We start from the raw sequence: 25,172 nt of genomic DNA, 5'->3' as shown, positions 1-25,172 counted from the left end.
ATATATATATATATATATATATATATATACATATATATATATATATATATATATATATATATATATATATATATATATATATACATATATGATTTACTAAACTAAAACTAACTACTTAACAAACTAACATGCCCTCTGCCAGGGGTAGGCAGAGATGTATGTAAGAGGTGAAGATTGTTTGCATAGACAGATTGGTGTGGCGTTCTATTCTCTCTGCCTACTCCTGCGGTAAAGTGGCGTGATGGTTAGTTAATATTGAGAGAAGAAGAAATATTTTTTTTATATTACATTTATTATCTTTATTAAAAATCCATATTTTTTATTTTCAGGATACTGATAGGAGTTTTACAAAAGAAAAAGGAGCCAAGATGCCTCACACAGGTATTTTATTTATTATTTATTTGATTGCCTCAGTGTTTTATCATGGGCGTACTAATTAATGAAAATAAAATACTTCATCAATATTCCCACCAAATATAACAACCCTTTCAATAAGAAAATCTGTTAACAATTACAAATTTATTACATTGTCAGAAACTTATTCGATGTCGGGTCAAAACTGATCAAATTATAAGCTGCATGAAAAATTAAATATAATGTTTTCAGGAATTATGTTATATTAATATTATTTTGTCCGCCTCTGTAGTGTAATGGTCAGCGCGCTCGGCTACCGTTCTGGAGGTCCCGGGTTCGATTCCCAGGGGTGTCAAATAAATATAAGTGATTTTTTCACTGTAATATTTATTCAATATTACCCTGGACTGGTACCTGAAGCGGAAGCCTGATCACCTTTCCTTCGTGTGTAAACGATCAAGATAACACTGTGTTCATATGAAGCAGTGCCCTATGCACCATTAGGGTGCGGATAAGGGTTTATTATTATTATTATTATTAAAAATAATCCGCGGTCCGGATTTTGCATACATCCAAATAGCAGAAACTCTGCTAAATAAAAGCATTCTCAATCCTATGTCATGAGATTAGTCAAATATTTAGGAGTGACAAAAAATTGAGTAGTGTGGTTGTGAATCGTGAATAGATGATGAATTTTGATCAATTAATTAGTCTATGACAGATTATATGCCCTGTAAATACCTGAAATTCCATATTCATCTTCATCTTTATTGAGATTTAAAAAAAATACAGACTAGTATTGCAAATTGGTTTGTTTATTATGTTGAAATATCAATGAAAAATATTGATTTATTTTTCTGGTTCAAAATTCAAATTACTGTAAAACCTTGATATAACGGACTTATTAACGGGGAGTGGGGTCCGTTAAAGGTTATTACATTACATTTAGATATTAATAAAATTAATATTACATTTAGATATTGGTAAACAATACAAAACAGAAACAAATTTTATTTATTGTCTTCAGATACTCGTCGTGAAGTGACGTTTCTGTTTGATATCGAATAAAAATAATATGACTTTTTTTATTTTACCGGATTTTATGATCGATTTTATGGTTTCTAAATTGGTTCATATATATTGAACTTCCGAGAATTTGAGTAGTGTGGTTGTCAATAATGGGTAGAATTGGTGAGTGTTACACGTGTGTAAAGTGATCACTTGAACCAGCCTATGACAATCGTCAGCCCCGTAAATGCCCAGACTTCTATATTCTTCTTCATCTTTGATGAGATGTCAAAAAATACAGATACTACGACATAATTCTGATAAATTATAGACAATGTTCAAAGTATAAATATCTAATGTGAGCGAATGTACTGGAATAAAATTTAACGACGTCCTTCAATTTCAAGGATAAAATTGTAATTTCTGCACATATTTTTTTGTTGTTCTTCAGCGTCGGAATATTTAAGCGAGATAAACGAATTTATCCGTATCGGTTTTAACGACCTCATAAAATCGTCTCATCTCGCTTCGCGAACACTCAACGTGGCGCGAGAGATAGGCACGTTTAGGACACGAACTCCTATTGGCTCGGTATAATCAGGTCCATTCTATCAAGAGGTAGACAATCGTCTAACAGCGAAAATATCCGAAGAGACTTGAGGTCTAATAGACAATAAATCGCAAATTAATTTTATGCATGGCCCAGTATTCGATAAGTCGCAACATGATTTTCGTTAAACCCAAGTAACAATTTGTCCGCCTCCGTAGTGTAGTGGTCAGCACGCTCAGCTACCGTTCTGGAGGACCCGGGTTCGATTCCCAGGGGGGGTAAGAATAAATATGAGTGATATTTTTTTTTTCACTGTAATATTTATTCAATATTACCCTGGACTGGTACTTGAAGCAGAGGGCTGATCACCTTTCCTTCATGTATAAACGATCAAGATAACACTGCGTTTATATGACGCAGTGCCCTGTGCACCATTGGGGTGCGGATAAGGGTCTTATTATTATTTATTATTAACATTATGTACCTAATTGAATTTTATTCATATTATTTTTTGACATCTCATCAAAGATGAAGAAGAATATGGAAGTCTGGGTGTTAACGGGGCTGACAACCGTCTTAAGCTGGTTTAAGTGATCACTTTACACACGTGTAACAGTCACCAATTCCCATTATTGACAACCACACCACTCAAATTCTTGGAAGTTCTTTATATATATAAACCAATTTAGAAACCTTGTTCATGAATCACTAGACCTTCACTAGAGACATCTATTGGTGACATATATTGATCAAACTCGTTACATAGTACAAGTTCTGTTTGCACTTTTAAAGGTTTGAGACATAATTTGTGATTAAAAGTGTGATTGTAATTTGATATGAAAAGAAGCTTTTTTTATTGAGCAGAAACTTTTATATTTGTATGTGAGGTCCGATTCCTGGATTATAATTACATTTATGAGAAATGCCAGATTTCACCAAATTTTTTATTTAATCTTAGGAAAATATTTCACACTTTTTGATGACGTTTTTAAGGTTTTCCTTTGATAAGGGTTTAGTTTATTTATTTCGATTACCATTTTATGCCACAAACTCTCGATAAGGTTCAGATCAGGACTATTTCCATGCCAATCCAGTGTTGCGATTCCATGAATTTTCATATATTCCTTAACCAAAAAATTATTTTAATATTGTTATATATTTTTTAATATTTTTGTTTGAACATTATATATCACAATGTCAGAAGAAATAAAACTAAAACTTTTTGCTCGGTGACACGGTGCACAGTCATCTTGGAAAATGCACTAAAAATATAGGAATAGTGCATTTCAATTGACTGGAATAGATACTCTTCCATTTTTTTTGAAAACTTCAGCTTTCATATTTCCTCTTAATAAGCATTCATTGAAGGAACTGTAAAATTACAAATTATAAAAAAAACTCAAATAACCTTTTCAGTATTGTCACAGTAATATTCAGTGACAAAAAAACTAATTTTATTTATTGTAACTGCAGACAGTTAGTACTATTCCATATTGAATTGTAAAATTTAATTCAACAAACCTTGTTTTATTTAGGATATAATATTACCCAACAAAAAACTAAATGTTATTAAAAATAAATTAGACTCTGATAAAAGGTTACGGACCCCTGAGGGGAAGGTATAAAATGGTTATTATTTATATTCCTGGCGGCTCCTGAGTCAAGTTTTACAACTCACCTCTAACCCGAGATGATTGCTACTGTCTACTTCTTCTGTTATCTGATCTCCGGCCTAATGGGTACTCTCAAACTGATTCCTGATAGTGCTACATACCTGGATACTTACCACACACACACACACACATATATATATATATAAATATATATATATATATATATATATATATATATATATATATATATATATATATATATATATATATACATTTATATTTATATATATATATATATATATATATATATATATATATATATATATATATATATATATATATATATATATATATATATATATATATATATATATATATATATATATATATATATATATATACATACATACATATATATACATATATATATAAATATATATATACTGAACGAGGAATAATTGAATAGATTAGGAAGAGTTCTTTACGGTGGTATGGACATGTGGAGCGAATGAATAACGAGAGAATGACTAAGAAAATATATGTTGCGAATGTGAGAGGGAAAGCAGAAGGCATAATGCACAATAAAATTAACATTTTGGAGTTTTTAAATCATATTTTTAAAAAGTATTTTTGAAATCATACTTTCATATGGTGTACGGAGTGTATGGAAGTTTTTGGTAAGGGAATGTTATTGACTATTAGGATTTTAATGTTTTAGAATTTAATAAACCCTGATGATGACAAGGTTCTTGTCGAAACCGGTTGGTTTGGTATACTTGTAATAAAAAAGTGTTAAAACAAAGTTTTTTAATTTTATAAAGTTTAAATATTATTATTATTATCATGACTTGAAAATTTTCACGATATTTTTTCCTTCCTTATTTCGTTAATTCTTCCTCATAACACATATACCACAAAGATGAGCGCCTAGCTCATACATTGTGTAAAAATATTTAAAGGTAAAATAACAAAAAATGTAATATTTATTAGACTCTCGTATTTCTTTATTTAACTTTTACTGGTGGCAGCTTTACGAGCTCGGGAGCTTCTGGTATTTACAGCTCATTTAAAAACCTTTTTATTATGTTAATCAAAGCGCTTCATATGACGCCATGTTTCAAACAAATATCAGAATGTGGTCCTTAATTTTAGAGATTAATAAAACTTATCTGAACTATTCGCTTTCCCTTATCTGCTATTGAGACTTTAATAAAAATTGTAAATCACAATGTAGTGAGTGAGTCTAAAATTTTACTTGTTCTTCAATCACGATGCATCTTAATTTTTTTAAATCAAATTATTTTTAGATTTTATTATGAATTTGTAAGTAAAATTATTCTTTGATTAATATTTTCTTCAAACATTATTTACTAACAGAAAATTAAATTATTACTACACATGTTAAAACTATTATTTAAGTACCTACCTAGAATTGTATGAATATATCGTTGTCGTACAGGAAAAAGTGACCAACTACCAAAACGTAAAATGTTCAGGAGGGCCATTTAAGTCACTTTTGCTTGGCAAGAAACTTAACAACAATGCAGTTAGTCATTTTTAACAAGTCAATATATTAAACTTCCAAGTTTAAAATCCTTTGGGATTTTTTTCCGGGCAATATTAAGCTAGTAAGATATCAAATAGTCAATGATCACGTTTTTGTAAAACAATGCACTTGGTCACTTTCTCCTGTATGACTACGATATAGGGAATGTCAGTCCATTTAATCTTCACGTTCGTTTGAAAATGCCATAACAAGGCGAAAAAATTGTCACAATATTAATTTTTATGTGTTTTTTTAACAATAAAATACAACTTCGTAGACACAAAAATCTGTGTTTTATTCAACAATTAATACATAAAAATATATATTCTCTTTTCAAATTAAAACAAACACACACGTCGACAATAAATCCACCAAATGTAATATTTATGCCAAAGAGCTATAAATTTCTTTTATCTATTTCGCTATTTTATTTTCTTTTCCAAATACACCTGTCTGCCAAAGAATTAGGACCCCATATAATTTATTAATAATTATTTTTAACGCTTGCGAAAGAACAGGGCTGGCTTAAGATATTATAAAACGTATATTTTTTAAATGCAATAAACATATAATGTACATTCGATAAAGCATACATTGAAGATCAAAGTTAATACAAATCTCTGTGCAATAAAACAACATCTTTATAATTTTTCACCTTTTTTATTTTATTTGACTAGTGTAATACTGGGTAATAATAATAACAATAAATGTTCATTCCAGCTTGGCTAAGTGGTGGGTGCAATACTACTTAGTCAGCTATATATGTTTTACATTTTTTTAAATAAAATGAAACTAAAATAATAAACAAATAAAAACAAAAATAATGAAAAGAAAGGGCTAAAGGAACAAAAGAAAATTTATGTAAAGTTAAAAAGAGATGCATAATTTTTAAATAAAATAAAAGTGGTAAAGACTATGTAGCTTTTGTTTTATCATATAACATATAGGTTAACTAAAAAATAACAGCATTGGACTTAAATCATAGCTTTTTAAATTAGGTGTATGAATACATAATCAAAAAAGAGCTTGTCTTTTTTTTAATTGTAAGGATACTTCAGATTTCATAGGTTATTATGTCATGTGCTGTTAGAAGTAATAGAGACAAATGCCAAAATAACCCATAAAAACGATATAAGCAAGAATTTTTTTTTTTTTATAAAAATAAATTATTTTAACGTAAAAATGTTTATACTTTTAAGGGAAAAAATGATGTATATATATGATCAATCTCATGATACAGTACATATGAAACAGCCATCTATAATGATTACAAAAAAAATGAGTAGTGTGGTTGTCAGTCACTGGTAGAATGGTGAATATCGCATGTGTGTAAAGTGATCATTTAACCAGCCTCTAACATGTCATAAACCCTCTAAATACCCAGACTTTCATATCTTTTCCGTGTATGTTGAAATATGATCAAATATGTATGAAAACCTATTTTCTAAAATTTTGTGTAGCAGTGTATTTTTTTGTTCGTATCAAAATTCAAGAGCACTTACTCAACATTCCATTTGTAATAGTCTTAAGCCAGTATATTGCGTATTATCTTATGCCGGCCCTGTATAACAGTTTCATCATGATGAATTTAGTCACCTGCGCTGATTGGACGGCATCGGTTACCTACTGAATTGATTTACAGCCCACCTTTTGTCATCGGAATCGTTCAAAACTATAAAATGTCATTTAAAAATGTCTCGCACACACTTTTTTATATTAATATTTCTCAGCCTTTTCTTTATTTTATTTAGTTTTTCTCTTTCAGTTTTTTGCACCCGGCTTATAAATGCAAGGTCATGTTACGGGATTATGTTAAGGGATTCTTACACGTTTAATATGGTGCTTTCCAGTATGCAATACTTACAATGACAAATAATCGGCTGTCCAAACTCAAAACACAGTAAGGGACATTTTTTTGTAGTACGTTTTTTTAGCAGATTCTACTTGAAAAAAATGTCCCTTACTGTGTTTTACGTTTGGACAGCCGTACTGTTATGAACTCAAAAACACAATAAAACATATTTTTTTTTAAATATAGCTAGCCCTCCCTTATCCGTACCCAGTGGTGCATAGGGCACTGCATCAAACTATTGCAATGTTAATTTATTTTTTTATCAAATGAAGCGAGGTAATCACTAATATGTAAAGGCAAATAGCCGCAAGTAAAAAACAGTAGCTTTAAGATAAACGAGTTTAAATTTACATAAAGTTATGCTTTACGCCGACGCATGTATCAATTTTATACAATTTTGCGGCTATTTGTATATTGAATATCTCGGTAAGGGAAAAAGATAGCAAAATATGTGATTGTATATGATATAGGCTAGTTATAAAAATACTTTAACCTGTGTTACGCCAACCAGCCGCAACTTAAGTTACGGCTAGTTGCCTTTACACATTACAAAAGTCCTACACTTAGTAACAAGTCCAGGGTTATATCAAATAAATATTTAAAAAAATTATCTTTTTTTAATTGATTTTTTTTACAAACTACATATTTAAATAATAAAAAATAGTTGGTAAATATACAATACATTTCAAATATAACGTTTCTACCTCTCTAATAAAGTAGATACTTGTGTTTAGAGAGGGAGTTCGTTTTACAATTATTAACTAACTAATCATCATGCCGCTTCCCCTCAGGGGTAGACAGAGAGGATAGAACGCCACACCACTCTGTCATTGCAAACATTTTTTTTAATCGATCCTTCAGAAAACGCAAAATAGTAGGTCGACGAGGTAAGGGCAGAAGGCAGATCTCCTGGCTCCGGAATATATGAGATCGGGGATCAGGACCGTCGAGACGCTGTTTAGAGCTGCCCAAGATAAGGACAATTACTCTCAAGTGATAGTCGACGTCAGGGGGACCTGACATGGCACACAAAGAAGAAGAAGAAATCTTTAAGAAAAAATAACAATATAGGGCCCATCTATTCATAAAGATTAAAAAATAAACTCTTTTTAAATCGTACAATGATAGTTTAGATCAGTTCTGATAATTCATATAGAATTTTCAGGAAAGAGACATCAACGATACGACAAGACAGATACCTGCGATTTTTTTTATTAATTATTTTTTTAGATTATCTGACCTAACCATACATTATTTCTAAAAATGTTAGCGAAAAGTGGAAGAGGTTCATGAAGTTACTGATTGTGAATATTATTATTAAAAACATTTTTTTTTACTGATAAATACAATATTTTCTACTGATAAATACAATATTTAAAAATGTTTTTCGAAAGGTAAAGAATTTTTAAAAAATGATCAATTTGTTTTTTCAATACGTTTTTCAAAAAAAAAAATCTAATTTCACTATATATTTAAAAAAATTGTTTGCGGAAATACATCTATCCCCTCGTGTGGCCGGTCGCATTCTGAATTTATCGTTTGAGATCTCAGCCTTAAAAAAATGTCGTTACCTTATTAAAGAAAATCAATTTGACGGTGCCTAATATGAAATGCCTTTTAATAAGCACAAACATTTTATTTGTCGGGTTTGGTCCCGTGGTTAGTGTTGCGGACTCTTAAGTCAGAGTTTATGGGATCGTATCCATTATACCACAATTGGATGCCTATTTTTAATTATGAGCCGCTCAGGCTAAGAGAAATAGTATGAAATTGAAGTGCAACATTTTGAGTGTGTCCAAATACTTGTTAAAAAATCTGGATTATCTACAATTATGGGAGTTATTTTTCATATTGTTTTTGACATCTCAACAAATGACGGTCGTAAGCCCCAGATGGCCAGATTTCTATATTCTTCTTCACCTATGTTGAGATGTCAAAAAATAATATAAAATTGTAGTATTTTATGTACATTATAAAAACCCAAATATTTCCCATAAAAAAACACTTACAAGGCGAAATCATAATTTTGTTAGATTGCTTCGACCATTTTTGTACAATGTGTATGTAATTGTATTAAACGGAATACTTGCTACATTGTATAACACGATGTTACATGTTTAAAATCTTACAGTACTCCATAAACATTGAACTTAATCCCTGTATATTACAGGAATTTTAGGATCGAGCTTCCCAGACGTTTTCATGACCAGGATCAATTCCTGGTAAAACACCTTAGAAAAAAGTAATGAAAAATCATTTTGATACGACTTTTGTTGCTGGTTGGTTATATGTATAAAACACTTGTCAGTTTTGATAGCGAGTAACTGAGTATGCTCCTGTATCGAATATTTTATAGCCATAAAATACAGGAGATATGGCTATACTAAATATGAAAGGCCACGATGAAAGGGATACACATTAAGAAGAGATGATAAATTCCTTGAACCTTTTAAGAATTTTAATGGTTAACACACCAAAAAACTTTAAAAAAAATTCAATATAGTATGAAAAAATTGTTATAATTCAATTAATAGATTTATATTATCGACTGACACTTCGTGATGGAATTGCATTTTAATATATTATTAGATTAAAACCAATATTTTTAGCTTTTCCACTTTATTATTATTTGACCAGTGACCGATTTTTGTCGTTACCGACATCATCAGACTGGTGGGAGGCTATACAAATTGTTGTTATATATAAAACAAGGCAGGAGTTGATAACCATGATTTTATATAATTTTGATCAGAAATTAATTTAATTTGACTGAATTTAAGTATTGTATGATATTAATAATATTTTTTATTAAGGTATTTTTGTATTGAGAGCACGATTTTATATAAAGTTGGTTTAAATCTAATAATTCAATTAATTTGCTAAACATTTCATTTTCAACATACTTTTATACTAGTTAAACTGTTCCTCCAAAAAAGAGACTATACTCTAATGCTTGGAGAGGAACTTATACTCAATGTTTATTGTTTATACTAATGAATGATTTAAATTTTTATTTTGTATATTAAAAGTGTATTTTTTAAAGTGGAATTACAAAATGTTAACGATGAATGAAAAGGAGAGTGTTGACACAATACTTTTTTTTATTTGTATTATTTTTTGTGTTTTTATCGATTAACATGTAAAAATGGTGTGCAATTTTTTTTTTTAAGAATTAACATCTTCCATTTTTTATATCTGTAGGAAAGTTGTTGAAATATTTGATACTCAAATATTTGAAGTTTTGTTAGAATTGTTGGTATTGCATTTTGTTATGGTAAAATAGTTTTGGAATCTCGAAGATGAAATTTAATGCATTTTAATAAATGAATAATCATAATAATACACAATTTAAATAGCACTATTTTTGTAAATTACTACCTCAAGGGCACATTGCTCCGATATCATACGATATATTGTCAATTATTCTTAATTAATTTATTCATTCTTAATTTAAGTTTTTCCTATTAAATACCACTATTTTTCTACTGTGACACGTGTTTCGATGCATTCCGCATACGGTGTTTGAAAATGATACGGAATGCATCGAAACACATGTCATAGTAGATTTTAAGAAATAGTGGTTGTTACTAAGTAAAACTTAAATTAAAAATATTTGAATAATTTTAATAATAAAAATTAAACCGACGGATAAAGTTTCCGTACAGTGCAGCGTCTGATTTTCTGGTCAAATTTGTCGATTCTAACACAATTTTATAAAGATGCTTAATACATCGACATACGTTTTTCTCAATATATTTAAGAAATAACGATATCTACCAAGTAAAATTACTATTGGTTAAAGTTTAACAATATTTTACTTGAATGTTTTGTGGATAGGGTTTAAATGATTTTTTTTAAATTATATCTTCTAATTCTAGCCATGAACATTATCTTATGGAATCTATTAGATCAAGAAAGTTTTTGTTAAGGGAATGTGATTAATTATGAGTATTTTAATGTTTTTGAGGTTTTAGAATTTAATAAACCCTGATAATAACAAGGTTATTGTCGAAACCGGTAGGTTAAAGTGTACTAATAATAAATAAGTGGTTAAAACAAAGTTATTTTGTATTAATTTGGCGTCTAATTTGTAAAACTCAATTTTAATTTATGCATTAATTTTAAATCAAACACAGATTTTTTGAGTCTACTAAGTTATATTTTATTAACAAACACACATAAAAAATAAATATTGTGACAATTGTTTCGCCTGGTTATGGCATTTTCAAATGAATAGTGGTGAAACGATTGTAACAAAATAATTTTTTATATATTTTTGTTAATAAAATACAACTTAGTAGACTCAAAAAATCTGTGTTGATTTAAAATTAATACACAAAACAACGTTGTTTAATTTTATAATATTTATAAAATGTGCCACAAAGTATCTTCGAAAAACATTAAAAAAAATATCAAGAAAACACATATTCTATATATTTTTTTTACTTCTTATCATTCTTATTTTCAAGCTTCTTTTTTAAATGTATGGATGTTGTAAAAATAATCGTTGAGCAATTTAATTTGCTGTGCAATAATTTATTTAGAGATCGTTAATTTTTTCCTTAATTCAAAAGTCGGCTGCAAGAATTGGATATTGAATTATTTTTATTTATTTAATCCTAAACACCTGTTACTGTTTTGGAATTAGGTCGTAACAAATATTTTGTAATTACATTATTTCATTACTTGGATTTCTGCGTAAGTACTTATCTTCCATGGACTTTGGAATATCCGAATGTCTTCATTTGCGAGTTATTTCATTTTATATACGAAAGTGTGCAAGAATATAATATATGTGTGAGAGTACAGGTTAAGTCCATAATGTAGTGGCTAGTACATTTCTCTACCATACTGGTGGTCCTGGGCTTGTTTTTCAAGAGGTTTAAAACAAATATAAGTGTATTTTAAATCTAATATTTATTTATTGTAACCCTGGACTAGTACCTAAACCGCAGGACTGATCACCTTGCCTTCGTATACTAAACGATTAAATTAACATTGTATAAATTTTATGCAGTGCCCTATACACCATAGGTGCGAAAAAGGTTCACCTGTCTTACCATCCTACCTGCCTAATAATACATATTAACAAACAAAATATTTTCGTCTTATGTAACATGTAAACTATATGTTTTTTTATGTAAACATTAAATTAACATTTGTTGTATGAAGGGAAGGTGATCTGTCCTGCGCTTCATATACCAGTCCAGGGTGATATAAAGTAAATAATACGGTGGTAAAAACAAACATATTTATGTCTCCCCTTGGAATCGAACTCGGGACCATGAAAGCCAAATGTTAAAACCGCTACACTTTGGAGGCAGACAGTTACACAGATTAATTTGCACAAAAAAGTTTGAGAAAATTTTTCGATAACGACAAATTTTTTCAAATTTTTAGTACATAAAATATCATGATTAGTATGTATGTTTAAAAATTTGAAGACATTGAAAGCAAAAACATCTTGATTAGTATGTATAAAAATTTGAATATATTGAAAGCAATGATAAATTTATCAATAAAAATCGAAAATATTTTTTAACAAATGGGTAAGTATTAAAGTCGTCTGCAGATAATTAAAAACTTGATTCCGCACCAAGAACACGCACAATTATCCATGTATTCCGTGATCCATTACTCTTTCTCGAATAACTGGCTAAACACAAAGTAATAAAAATGAATTTAGTTGGGGTAGGAACCGTTTAGAAATAAATAAGTAATTACAATGATATTTTAAACGTAGCAGATGTAACATTTGTTGTCACAAATATTCTTAGTACTTGGATAAATGAATGTGCCTACCGTACATACCTAATTTATTTCGGTTTTAGACCAAGAAAAACTTAGCACGATCAAGTATTTCAAATACTTGAAAGTGGTCATTTTAGGAGTCGGTATAATCGATGGTTATGTATGAGGAGATGCATGAAGAAAGATTGGTGTGGCGCTCTACTCTCTCTGCCTATCCCTGCGGAAAGCGGTATGTTGGTTAGTTAGTATGTTAAAAATTATAATATTAGTTTGAATAAAGTATTAAGAAATAATGTAGACAAAGTCGATAAATATAATAAATAAGGAACTTATTCCTTGCAGTGCTCATCGTGTCCCAGCTTATATATAGGAAAAACATCTCGAAATTATTAACATCCAATGTAAAGAGCATACAAGATGTCTAAAAAACAATTACTACTCCGAATTTGCCAATCACCTAATAAAAAACAATCACTCATTTGATAAAATTAAAGGTCTAAATATATTACACACATGCAAAAGAGAACTTCAATTAGATTACTTAGAAATATTGGAAATTGAAAAGGCAAAAAATAATACTTTACAAGTAATAAATACACAAGTAAATGATTTTTCTAAAAGTCCGTTATTAAATATGTTTCCAATCACTCATCATTCCTGATCCCTTTTGACTGTGACTGCCAATCAACATAAAAAATTAAAGTCACTTGAGATCTACCCAAACTCCTTTCCCTAACCGTCAACATATTTTGAATTTTGCTAAGTAGATAGTGTTTTAGTATAAATCAGTATTGATAAAGAAGCGGTTGGCTTTGAAACCGTTAGACATTATAATTGAGTTATAATAAAATATTCATAGTGATTTTAAGAGCCTAACCTAACCTAACCTAACCTAACCTAACCGTCAATATATTTTGAATTTTGCTAAGTAGATAGTGTTTTAGTATAAATCAGTATTGATAAAGAAGCGGTTGGCTTTGAAACCGTTAGACATTATAATTAAGTTATAATAAAATTTTCATAGTGATTTTAAAACAAAGTTACATTTTAATTATATAATATTTCCTAAACTAATGTTTGATTTCAACTAACTAACCTTCACGCATACAGTAACTGATGCATTCTGATGAATTACATCAGGGTACATCCGGAAAATATCTCGAACTTATTACGACTAATGCTTCAAAGGAAATTGTGAATGTGCTCTATCGAAAAGTTTATTTCTTTTTATTTATGAAATAACTTTATATTTAATGCATTGAAGTTTTTAAAGAAATTAAACAACCAAACATAATATTATTTATTGATTCGGCATTTACTTTGTGGAATGACATGTCGATTATTTTTTTTAAAGTAAACACTTGTAATAAACCATTTAATGAGTTTCATTTTTATACACGACTAGTTTCGAAAACTTAATTTAATTTTCACCTGTAGACGAAAACATCTGTAAGTTTTCGAAACTACTGGTTTATAAAAATAAGACTCATAAAGTGGTTTATTAATTGTGTCTTCAGGAGTAGACAGAGAGAACAGAATGCCACACCAATCTGTCTTTGCACTCAATCTTCACCTTTTCCACATGCATTTATCTTCTAAATGCCGGCTTCTGCCCTAATCACGTCCAAATATTTGAAATACTTGATCATGCCAAGTTTTCCTCGGTCTTTTCTGTTTCTTTTACCAACCATATTTTATTTATTTAAACTTCGTACAGAAAAGTACATTGGCGGGCTTATCTCCCAACCAACCAAAAACTGCTGCAAAGTTCCTGATTGGCCCACGCTAGATTATCCCTCCTGTTCCCAACACAGATTCAAATAAAACCATATTTAATAGCTAGAAGAAACAAAAATCCACTAACACACTTGTACATGATAAGCAAGGTAAATAATAAATGCAATTCCCATCTAAAAAAAACATCCAAAAACAGACTAGCGATATTGATCAAAACGTTTGATACCATATATGTATAGCTGTTTTCAATCAGAAGGTAGATAGTACTTAAACATTAAAAAAAACATAAATTACTTAAGATGATAATAAGGAGGCAGAGGAAAAAGGGAGTTTAGGGAAGGAGGTAGAAGGAAAAACTAATATTCACCTCATTTTTTTACATCTCATCAAAGATGAAGAAAAATATGGTATAAGTCTCGGCATTTACGGGGCTGACGACCGTTATAGGCTAAAAATATGAGATGTCAAAAAATAATATGAAAATAACTCCTGCAATTGAAGATAATCCAGATTTTGTAAACAAGTATTTGGACAAACTAAAAATGTTGTAATATTCACCTCATATTTTTTTTAACGAAACCCTATTTCACCCATCAATATTACATACATCTTCTCATATATTTTTTTTGTCCGCCTCCGTAGTGTAATGGTCAGCACGCTCGGCTACCGTTCTGTAGGTCCCGGGTTCGATTCTTAAGGGGGGTAAAATAAATCTTAGTGATTTTTTCACTGTTGCATTTATTCAATATTACCCTGGACTGGTACCTGAAGCGGTGGGCTGATCACCTTTCCTTCATGCGTAAAAGATCAAGATAACACTGCGTCTATATGACGCAGTGCCCTACGCACCATTGGGGTGCGGATAAGGGTTTTATTATTTTTATTATCTTCTCATATACACGTGCCGATTTTTCTTTGATAAAATATATCAACGATATCATGCACCTTTGAAATTCAGATAACGGTCTGCGCCAAATTTGTATCTACAATTCGATTTTAATTGCGGTATCCATTAGAGACCAATCCCAAAATGACTGTATCCAGAATCGCATTATGACGTGATTATTATTATTTAGGGGTGCGCGCGCAGCCGGTGGCAAAAACAGGCCAGGTAGGTACTTAAACATTGCGAAGGGCGCACGCCCCTTAAATTCCGCTGGGATTCGAACCAGGTAAAGCTAAGCCAAAGCCACCTGTCCGTAATTTAGGTTTGCGCTAATGATGAATAGATGTCACCAGAATACCGAGGATTGCCGGTTTTTAGTGTCTTGTTGATATTTGACCTAATAGCGAAAATTACAGAAAGGGAAACTAATATACTGGATTATTTATTGACATCTTATCAAAGATTAAGAAGAATATGGAACCCTGAGCATTTACGAGGTTGACGACCGTTGTAGGCATAAGTGATCACTTTACACACACGTGTAACATTCACCAATTCTACCCATTATTGATAACCACACTACTCAAATTCTTGGAAGTTCTATATATATGAATCAATTTTGAAACATTGTTCTTGAATCACTAGAACTTCTCTAGAGACATTAATTGGTGAGCTGATCACTTAAACCAGCTTATGACGGTCGTCAACCCCGTAATTGCCCAGACATATTATTCTTCATCTTTGATGAGATACATTAACATTTATTTACAACTTCATAAACATATATTTTTTTATCAAAGCCCACCAAACCACCTTATGTGTCTTGTTGGTGGAGCTCTTTTTAATAACGATTTTAAAAAATGTATTTGAACATAATATACACACTATTTTACTTAAACAAAAACTTTTTTATAAATTTTCATAGTATTAATTCTTCATCATTTACCCATTTCTTCATTTTCCCTTTTATCTCAACCATTCTTACATATCGTAGTCGCACAGGGAAAGTGACCAACTAACAAAACGTAAAATGTTCTGGAGGGCCATTTAAGTCACTTTTGCTTAGCAACAAAATAAACATCAATGCAGTTAGTCATTTTTAAAAAGTCGATATATTATACTTCCAACTTTAAAATCCTTTGTGATTTTTTCAGGGCAATATTAAGCTAGTAAGATATCTAATAGTCAATGATTACGTTTTTGTAAAAAATAATGCACTTGGTCACATTCTCCTGTATGACTACGATATGTAAATACTTAATCAGACTACAGTAGGTATACTAAGTGTGAAAGCACAATTAATGCACTTATTTGTGCTACCCAGGAGGCATTTTTTCGCTAAATGCGTATTTAATGACCGAAGATCAACGAAGTCGTGAAAAAATATTCATTAAATGATTTTTTCACCCGCTAATGGTCGTTACATGAGTGCATCTTCCACTTAACACACCTTGCACATTTTGTACAATAACTTACTTTTACACCGTTGTTGCGGGTTCGACATTGACGCGAGGATCATTTATCATTTTCACGTCGGCAATAAACGCAACAATCCAAAAAAAGGTAAATTGATTTACACGATTTTGAGGATGGGGTGCTAATTATTTTCTTTATTTACGACATTTTACATACAAAAATGTATTTAGTATTTCCAATAAATAGTTGCGATTTGTCATTTTGGGACTGATAAAATATCTCATATATCGTAGTCGTACAGGAGAAAGTGACCAACTAACAAAACGTAAAATGTTCAGGAGGGCGATGTAAGTCACTTTTGCTTGGCTAGAAAATAAACATCAATGCAGTTAGTCATTTTAACCTTATCGTTATTATTATTAAAATCCTCTGGGATTTTTTCAGGGCAATATTAAGATAGTAAGATATCAAATAGTCAGTGATAACGTTTTTAAATAAAATGCACTTGGTCACTTTCTCCTGTATGACCACGATATCGCTCACTCCTTTCAAGAACGTCATAAATCAAAAATTGTAAATTGTAAGTTTTCGGAATGTCCAAAAAATGTTCTATATCCCAGCAAAAGCGGCATATTTTTAACTTAATATTTACCCGCTACAGGGCAGAAAGTGTTGTTTTTGCATTTTGAAGAAAAGGCATTGTTGAATTATTTTTTTCAAAAAACTAAATATTTTTCAAAAGGAGAAAAAAACTTTTGATTTTACCTAAAAAGATCTGTTGCACAGTAAAAAGTTCAGTAAGTGGCTTGATATTTATTTTGAATACATTGTATTATATTCTTAAACTTTAAAAACGTTCTCCTGAAAAATCAAGTATTTTGATTTATGACGTTCTTGAAAGAAGTGAGCGATATGTATATTAGTTACACTGTGCGCCTCCCAAAAAGAGACTACACTCTTGTGCTTGGAGAGGGACGTACACTCAATGTTTTTGTCAATTGTTTGAAGTGTAACTCTCTCTCCAAGCACAAGAGCTAAGTGTCTTTATCGGGGAGAACAACAAATATTTTTAAGATTCTTCTTCTTCTTCTTCTTCTTTTTTTAGGACTAGGTCATGTCATTCTCGGGTCGGTCCTGGGCGGTCTTCCTCTGCTCTTTTTTTAAGATTGTAAACTAGAAATGTATAGAAAATGAATTAAATTATAAAAAAACTTTTGTTTCTATTTTAAATAAATAAATTTAATAAAAAATAAGTGCAGTAAAATCCAGAATATTTAAACTTAAATTTGGTCACACCCAAAATATTGTGAATGCCATTTTATTAGATACATTTTTTTTAAATACAACATTTTGAGTGTGTCCAAATACTTGTTCACTAATCCGGATTATTAGTGAACAAGTATTTCTAATTTGTTTGAGAAATTTTTTACATTATTTTTGACATTTCAACATAGATAAAGAAGAATCTTCTTTATCTATCTTGGGATTTAAAAAATAATGTATTTTTAAATATTTCCTGTCAAAATCGTCCACGAGCAATCGCAATTTGAAATCTATTCAACAGTACGTAGACATACTTAGCTACTAATAAGTTTTTTAGAGCAGGTGAATTTTGTGTCGGGGTTTTTGACAAATGCGCGCACGCGCTCCACATTAGTGATGTCCGCCAGTTGCACGTAACCGTGAGACGATTATAATCGTCCCTCTGAAGCGGTTATGATTATAATCGATGCTCTGTGGAGCGCAAGGGGTCAAGCGAGCGAAACAGGGTATAAATGTCATTAGTCATTCTGCGACATGGGACGCATGGGGTGACACGGAGAATAGTTATTTTGAATTTTTTTCACTCATATCATTTTGCTATAAACATAAAAAAGAAAGGTGTGTTGAGATGGTTTGGACGTGTGGAACGAACGTTGGCAAAAGAATGATGAACGTAGACTGAAAGTCTACTGAAAGTTATGTAGATTTTTTTCACTGATATCATTTTACTAAAAACATAAAAAAAGGTGTGTTGAGATGGTTTGGACATGTGGAACGAATGTTGGCAATAAAAATGTAGTCAATATACGAACCCCTAGACGAATGAGCAGCAAAACGACATATGATGGATGTTTGAATGGTGAAGTAAGGAAAGAATTCAATGCTGAAATAATTACTTATTATCGATGAAATTAAGAAAGGTGTGTTGAGACGGTTTGGGCATGTGGAACGTATGAGAGAGGAAATAACGGTAAAACAAATTTATGAGGTGAATGTAGTTTTAAAAAAAATATGAAAAGGAAGACCGAGGAAAACTTGGCATCATCAGGTATGTCAAATACTTAATATGGGTATGCATGGATGTGGAAGTTGGCATAGACATAGTGGTATGGCGTTCTATTATCTTTATCTACCCCTACGGGGAATCAGCGTGATGGTTAGTTAGTGAGTATACATCGTTTTACTAGTATGTAATTTTATTAAAAAGTACCTATGTCCAAATACTTGTTCACAAATCAAGAGTAAACTAATTAACTAACTAACCATCACGCCGCTTCCCCACAGGGGTAGGCAGAGAGAATAGAACGCCACACCACTCTGTCTTTGCAAACATTCTTCGCCTCTTCCACGTTCATGCATCTCCTCATACATACCCGCCGATTGATACGACTCCTAACCTGACCACTTTCAAGTACTTGGCATACCTGATAGTGCCATGTTTTTCTCGGTCTTCCTCTGCTCTTTTTTTCGACTTACATTCGCCTCATAAATTTGTTTTACCGTTCTTTTCTCACTCATTCGTTCTACATGTCAAAACCATCTCAACACACGTTTCTTAATTTTATCGATAATGCTTATCTCAGCTTTGCATTCCTTCCTTATTTCACTATTCGCGCATCTATCATAGATCGTTTTGTCGCACATTCTTCTGAGAGATCGCATTTCGACTGCATTCAGTCTACTTTCATCCTTCTTTTGCCAACTCCATGTTTCACTTCCATACATTAGAGTTGGATGGATAAAACATCACAGAATGTTGTAAATAAAAAATAACTTAAGTAACCATGTAATAACTTAGTAAACCATTAATCAGCCCGGGAAAACTCTGTAAGGACACATCATTTGAAGTTTAAAATTATTTACGTTAAACGTATGTTAAAAAATAAATCATAAATAAATTGAATAAAATATAAATGACGAATTCGTTCACAATTTTTTAAATATAAAATTGCATTCAACAAATGAAACAATTAGGGTCTAGCTATGCAGTCCGTTTTTAGTTGCGACGCGCTCCAAAACTAATTTTATGAACTGGAATTTAATTAGGACACGAATGAAGAATTTGAGATGACATTTTTGGTGCGAGGCTACAAAAAACGCGGCATTTCTAAAACGAGAAACTTTGTATCTATAGGTATTCTTAAAGATAAATTCACTACTTCTAAAAAGTATTTTCAATAGGTATTATCAATTTTGATTCTTCGTAAATATGTTTTTTTAGCTGCAGGCTTCAATGGCTACTTGCACATTGTGCATTTAGCCCGTATTACAAATTACAGAAAAAAATATTATATAACGGACTAATTAAGGGGAAGGGGTGTCTGTTAAAGCTGAAAGTCTGTTATATAAAAATAGGTTTAAAATAAATCAAAAAAACTTTTTCTTGAAAATATGAACACTGTATGTTTTTATTTATTGATTTGGCGTTTAACGATTTCGATTTTGAGCTTTCTCAACGCGAGCTTTTTTACCTATCGCGTTATATCACACTCGGACGCATTTTCCCAAATCATGTTATTCTATATTATTAATGCTAAATCAACGGATAATAAACAAAGAAGTAACTAACTTACATCACGCAGCTTCTCTGCAGCATATCCCAGTATTCGATAAGTTGCAACATAATTTTTAACATTTTGAGTAATTAATTTTTTTCTAAAAAAACCGTTTTAATACTGAGAAAATAAGTTTTACTTCGAAATAAAAATAAGGTTTCGAAAAGAAAACAGTTATTGAAAGGTGCGGAATTAAAATGATTATAATAATATTTTTTCAATTTAGGAATATATATTCTAAAAGGCGATAAAATGGAATATTTATCATTTCAATAAATTGGACGTAGAGAGACGTGTGACCTCTCCGGCGGCAGGCCGTTGATTGCATTTTGTGTTTACGAGTAAGGCCTTAAGATAAGATTAACCCTTGATTGTTTTTTTTATTTGTTGTTGCGATGTTTCTTTAATAAAAGAGAAATATTTGTGCTTTTATTATTTACATCAAATAAATTACATTTTATTTCTGTGAGCCTAAGCGGCTTATTATTAGATAATGGTATCAAGTTGTAATAGAGTGAGTTCAAACCCAGAAACTCTGACTCAAGAGTCCGTGACACTAACCACGGGACCACAACCCGCCACCCGCCCACGATTTAAAATTATTATTTCACGATCATATTTGATTCAACAAAACTGTAATATTTATATTACCTATACATACATATATCATATTTTGAAAACTTTAAATAAAAAAAAATTATTTTGTTTGTATTCTTATAAAATCAACATCAGAGGAAATTTATAAATATAGTATTACTAAGAGTACAAAGTATTATATAAATTTATACTCAACCTTGATACTATGTATAATAAAACTATGATTTATTGCATGCGTTATATCATGTATAATTTAGATAATACCTATAGAATAATGTTTTTTCTTAAGGTTAAAAAAAACTTTACACAACATTAAATATATCGTAGTCGTACAGGAGAAAGTGACCAACTAACGAAACATAAAATGTTCAGGAGGGCCATTTAAGTCACTTTTGCTTGGCAACAAAATAAACATCAATGCAGTTAGTCATTTTTAACAAGTCAATACATTATACTTCTAGGTTCAAAATCGCTTTGGGATTTTTTCAGGGCAACATTGAGCTAGTAAGAATCAAATAGTCAATAATCACGTTTTTCTAAAGAAATGCACTTGGTTACTTTTTCCTGTATGACTACGATATATTTAAATGGCGAAAAATGAATAAACCTTCGCTTTGCGGATAGTATGATTGTAAATTATTTTGTTGACACCTCAACAAAGATCACAAAGAATATGGAAGTCATGGCATTTATGGGACTAACAACCGTCATAGGCTGGTATAAGTGATCACTTTACTTACGTGTAAGATTCGCCAATTCAACCCTTAATTGACAACCACGCAACTCAAATTATTGGAATTTTAAATTATATCGATGAAATAAATTTGTCCGTCTCCTTTAATTTGTTTTATGGTCATCAAGTTTGGCTACCGTTCTGGATGTCCCGGGTTCGATTTCCAGCGGGGGTTAAATAAATATAAGTGATTTTTTCACTCTATTTCTATTTATTCAATACTACCCTAAACTGGTACCTGAAGCGGAGGGCTGATTACCTTTCCTTCACGTGTTAAAGATCAAGATAACACTGCGTTTATATGATGTAGTGCCCTATGCACCATTGGGGTGCGAATAAGGGTTTGAAGAAGAAGAAATTTATTAATTTTTACTTGTGTAAAGTGATCACTTTAACCAGTCTGACGGTAGTCAGCCCTGTAAAGCTCAGTCTTCCATATTCTTCTTCATCTATGTTGAGATGTCCAAAATAATATTTATTGTTGTTATTGCAATTAGTGACCTTATTCTTAATATGATGATACAAGGCTAGGAAACCTGTTTTAATAACGCCTGTATTTATGTATTGTAGGCATAGAAACAGTAGTTAAATATTTCTAATGAGTATTCAATGCTGGGCCAATAATAAGTTTAGCTGATTGGGCAGGTGCTAAATACTAGAGAAGTGACTCATGAATAACTGTTACCTTTTCAGTCACTCGATTATAATGTCGCTTACGAGTTTTATTTCATTTTCAAGAATTAACAATAAATATGGGAGTCGAACACTGCAATATATTTTTAATTTGTTGCCGACGGATGTTAGAGGTCAAAATATGGAACAAAGGCAAAATAAAGGAATGGATGAATGATCAAGTGTTCATTTTATGAAAATTGTAAAATGTTTATATTCTTAATCTTTCTCTCTTTTTTGTGTGTTATTTTATGCTAAAAACAATAAAAAATGTATTAAAAAAGACACACAAGGCGGCTTGGTGGGTCTCTGCATTTAAAAAAAACATGTTTAAATTATGATTTAAATATATGTATACAATTTATGTTAATAAAACAAAAAATAATAATAATAAATTACACACTACTAGTTTCGAAAACTGCCGATGTTTTCATCAACAGGTGATTGCAAAAAACTAACGAGCATTTTTTAGGTATGTATAGGGGTGGGTGGGGTTATTACCCAGTTATTACTAGAGGGGAGGTGTGGATTCGGCAGTCACTTTGTGGTAAAATCTATCCATTTTTCATTAAAGTTTTACTCAGTAACACGTGTCGCAGTAGATTTTAAGAAATAGTGGTATTTACCAATTAAAACCTAAAATTAAAATGGACAGATATAACCACAAAGTGATTGACGAATCAATCAATTGTTTATATTGTATTCCAGCTATTGTTTTTGATTTCAAATTGTCCAATATATCTAAAACTAGAAATAACCAATACGTATCCGAATTCCATCGCTAATTAGAGTGATTATCGAATCCAAAAATCAACTTCTTTTGAAGATTGGGTTTTTTTAATTAGTTTTTTTAATAAAATCCCATGTCTAATAAATACTACGATATAGCAAGTTGATTTGGAACTTGATATTAGGCAGACGTGTAAATATGTTATGGAGAAATTTCAAAGTCTAACTAATTTCTGTCTGCATTATAAACATGTACACGTGTGGACTGAAGACAGTAGCAACATGGGCCGGAATAGAAAAATATATATATAAGTAAAAGAAGAAAAAAAAGATAATTTCTTTATACAAACAAACATATTACGGAATTTCACCGGCCACTATTTATTGTATTATATGAATGTTCCTTCCAAATTTGTATATTCTTTTTAAAGAATTTGTGTATTAAAATTGTATTCATAAATGTATGCTAGAAGAACAAAGAGACGCAGTTCATCGACTTTATTTGTTTATAATATTTTCCCCACCACATGTAACTCCTTTAAAATCGTGTATAAAGGGTGGAGGGCAAATATTTGTGTGCTCAGATAAGATTCAAACGGATATACGTCGCGCTCGCTCTTTGTTTATTGGTGTCGCTATGTTCTTCTCGCCTTTATAACTTTGTAATTTTCCATAAATAAATCATTGTTTCCATTTGCGCGTTTCCGTCTTCCTCATCATCAGTGTTCCAGTACCATTTGAAGTTACAGTGATAAAGTTTAATAACAATTCGTGTATTTTTATAGGCTCTAAATTCTAAATGAGGATAATCTTTTAGGCAATTTTGTTGATTGAGTTGACAAGTCAAAAAACGTTGGACTAACAGAAGAAACCCCTTAAGACAGTAATAGGCAAACTTATTAGTCAATGATCCAAATACAACGATAATTTAAAAAAAAAAAACGGTTTGCAATTCTAATACACCTTGATTATAGTAAAATTACGGGTATTTTTATTAAATTACGGGTACACGCAATGAAACTTGATTTTACACTTAATAAGGATTTTGATTAATTGATAAAATGTCTTGTGAAAGTGAGGTAGGTACCTGAACAATACTTATTGAGAATAATGTCCTTGCATCTCCTTTAAAGTTTCAGGTTTGTATGTCGTTATTTTTAGGATAATAATAATAATCTTGGATGATTTATATAGCGCCAGATAGCGCCAGATTTATATAGGATGTGTCCAGGTTCTCTCCAATAAGATCATTTTTAAGTTTGCTTTAAATAATAATTGAAAAATATTTTTAGCATGAGTCGAATAGCCTTTCCGCGGATATTTGTACCGGAGCCGCACTTCAAAGGACAGGAGCGGCTCTTGAGCCACACTTTGTCGACCCATGCCTTGGGATATTGCAAATAGATCCTTATCAAGCATCTGATTTAATAGTCGTATTTATAAAATACGTATTTTTTTCTCTTTAATATTTTGTCATTTAAAGTTTTGTGTAAAAAATGTAAAGTTTTTTATATAAAAAAATCCATGAGTATTTTTTTCTTTTTCACTCACTCCACTCAAATTAAAGTTAATAAAACGAGGTGTTTTGTTTTTTCTTTTCTTTAAAAGACATTTGACATATATCCTGTTATATTATATGTACCATGTCGTTACGTAGGGTAGAAATATTTTTAAAAATATCTTAGATTAATAGCATATCGTTTTAATTAAATATATCGCTCACTCCTTTCAAGAACGTCATAAATCAAAAATCGTCAATTTTCAGTTGTGCATGTTTTCGGAATGCCCAAAAAATGTACTATATTCCAGCAAAAGAGGCATATTTTTAACTTTATATTTACCCACTACAGGGCAGAAAGTGTTGTTTTTGCATTTTGAAGAAAAGGTATTGTTTAATTAATTTCTTAAAT

At 30.7% G+C, this 25,172-nt stretch overlaps 1 protein-coding gene across 1 annotated transcript in view; it reads left to right on the top strand.

The window, feature by feature from the left end:
* The first annotated feature begins 334 nt into the window (after positions 1 to 334).
* LOC148313568 (uncharacterized) overlaps positions 335 to 25,172 on the top strand; it is a 64,075-nt gene continuing 39,237 nt past the window's right edge. The window contains exon 1 of the mRNA XM_088260803.1: positions 335 to 381. Coding sequence (XP_088116929.1) covers positions 369 to 381 — 13 coding nt within the window. The 5' untranslated portion in view covers positions 335 to 368. The remainder of the gene's footprint in view (positions 382 to 25,172) is intronic.

This window comes from Brachycentrus maculatus, unplaced genomic scaffold (assembly GCF_059751285.1).
Source record: "Brachycentrus maculatus isolate JH-2025_06_01 unplaced genomic scaffold, ASM5975128v1 h1tg000008l, whole genome shotgun sequence".
NCBI lineage: Eukaryota > Metazoa > Arthropoda > Insecta > Trichoptera > Brachycentridae > Brachycentrus > Brachycentrus maculatus.
The sequence above is the reverse complement of the archived record's forward strand: the minus strand, read 5'-3'. Positions and strand labels throughout refer to the sequence as shown.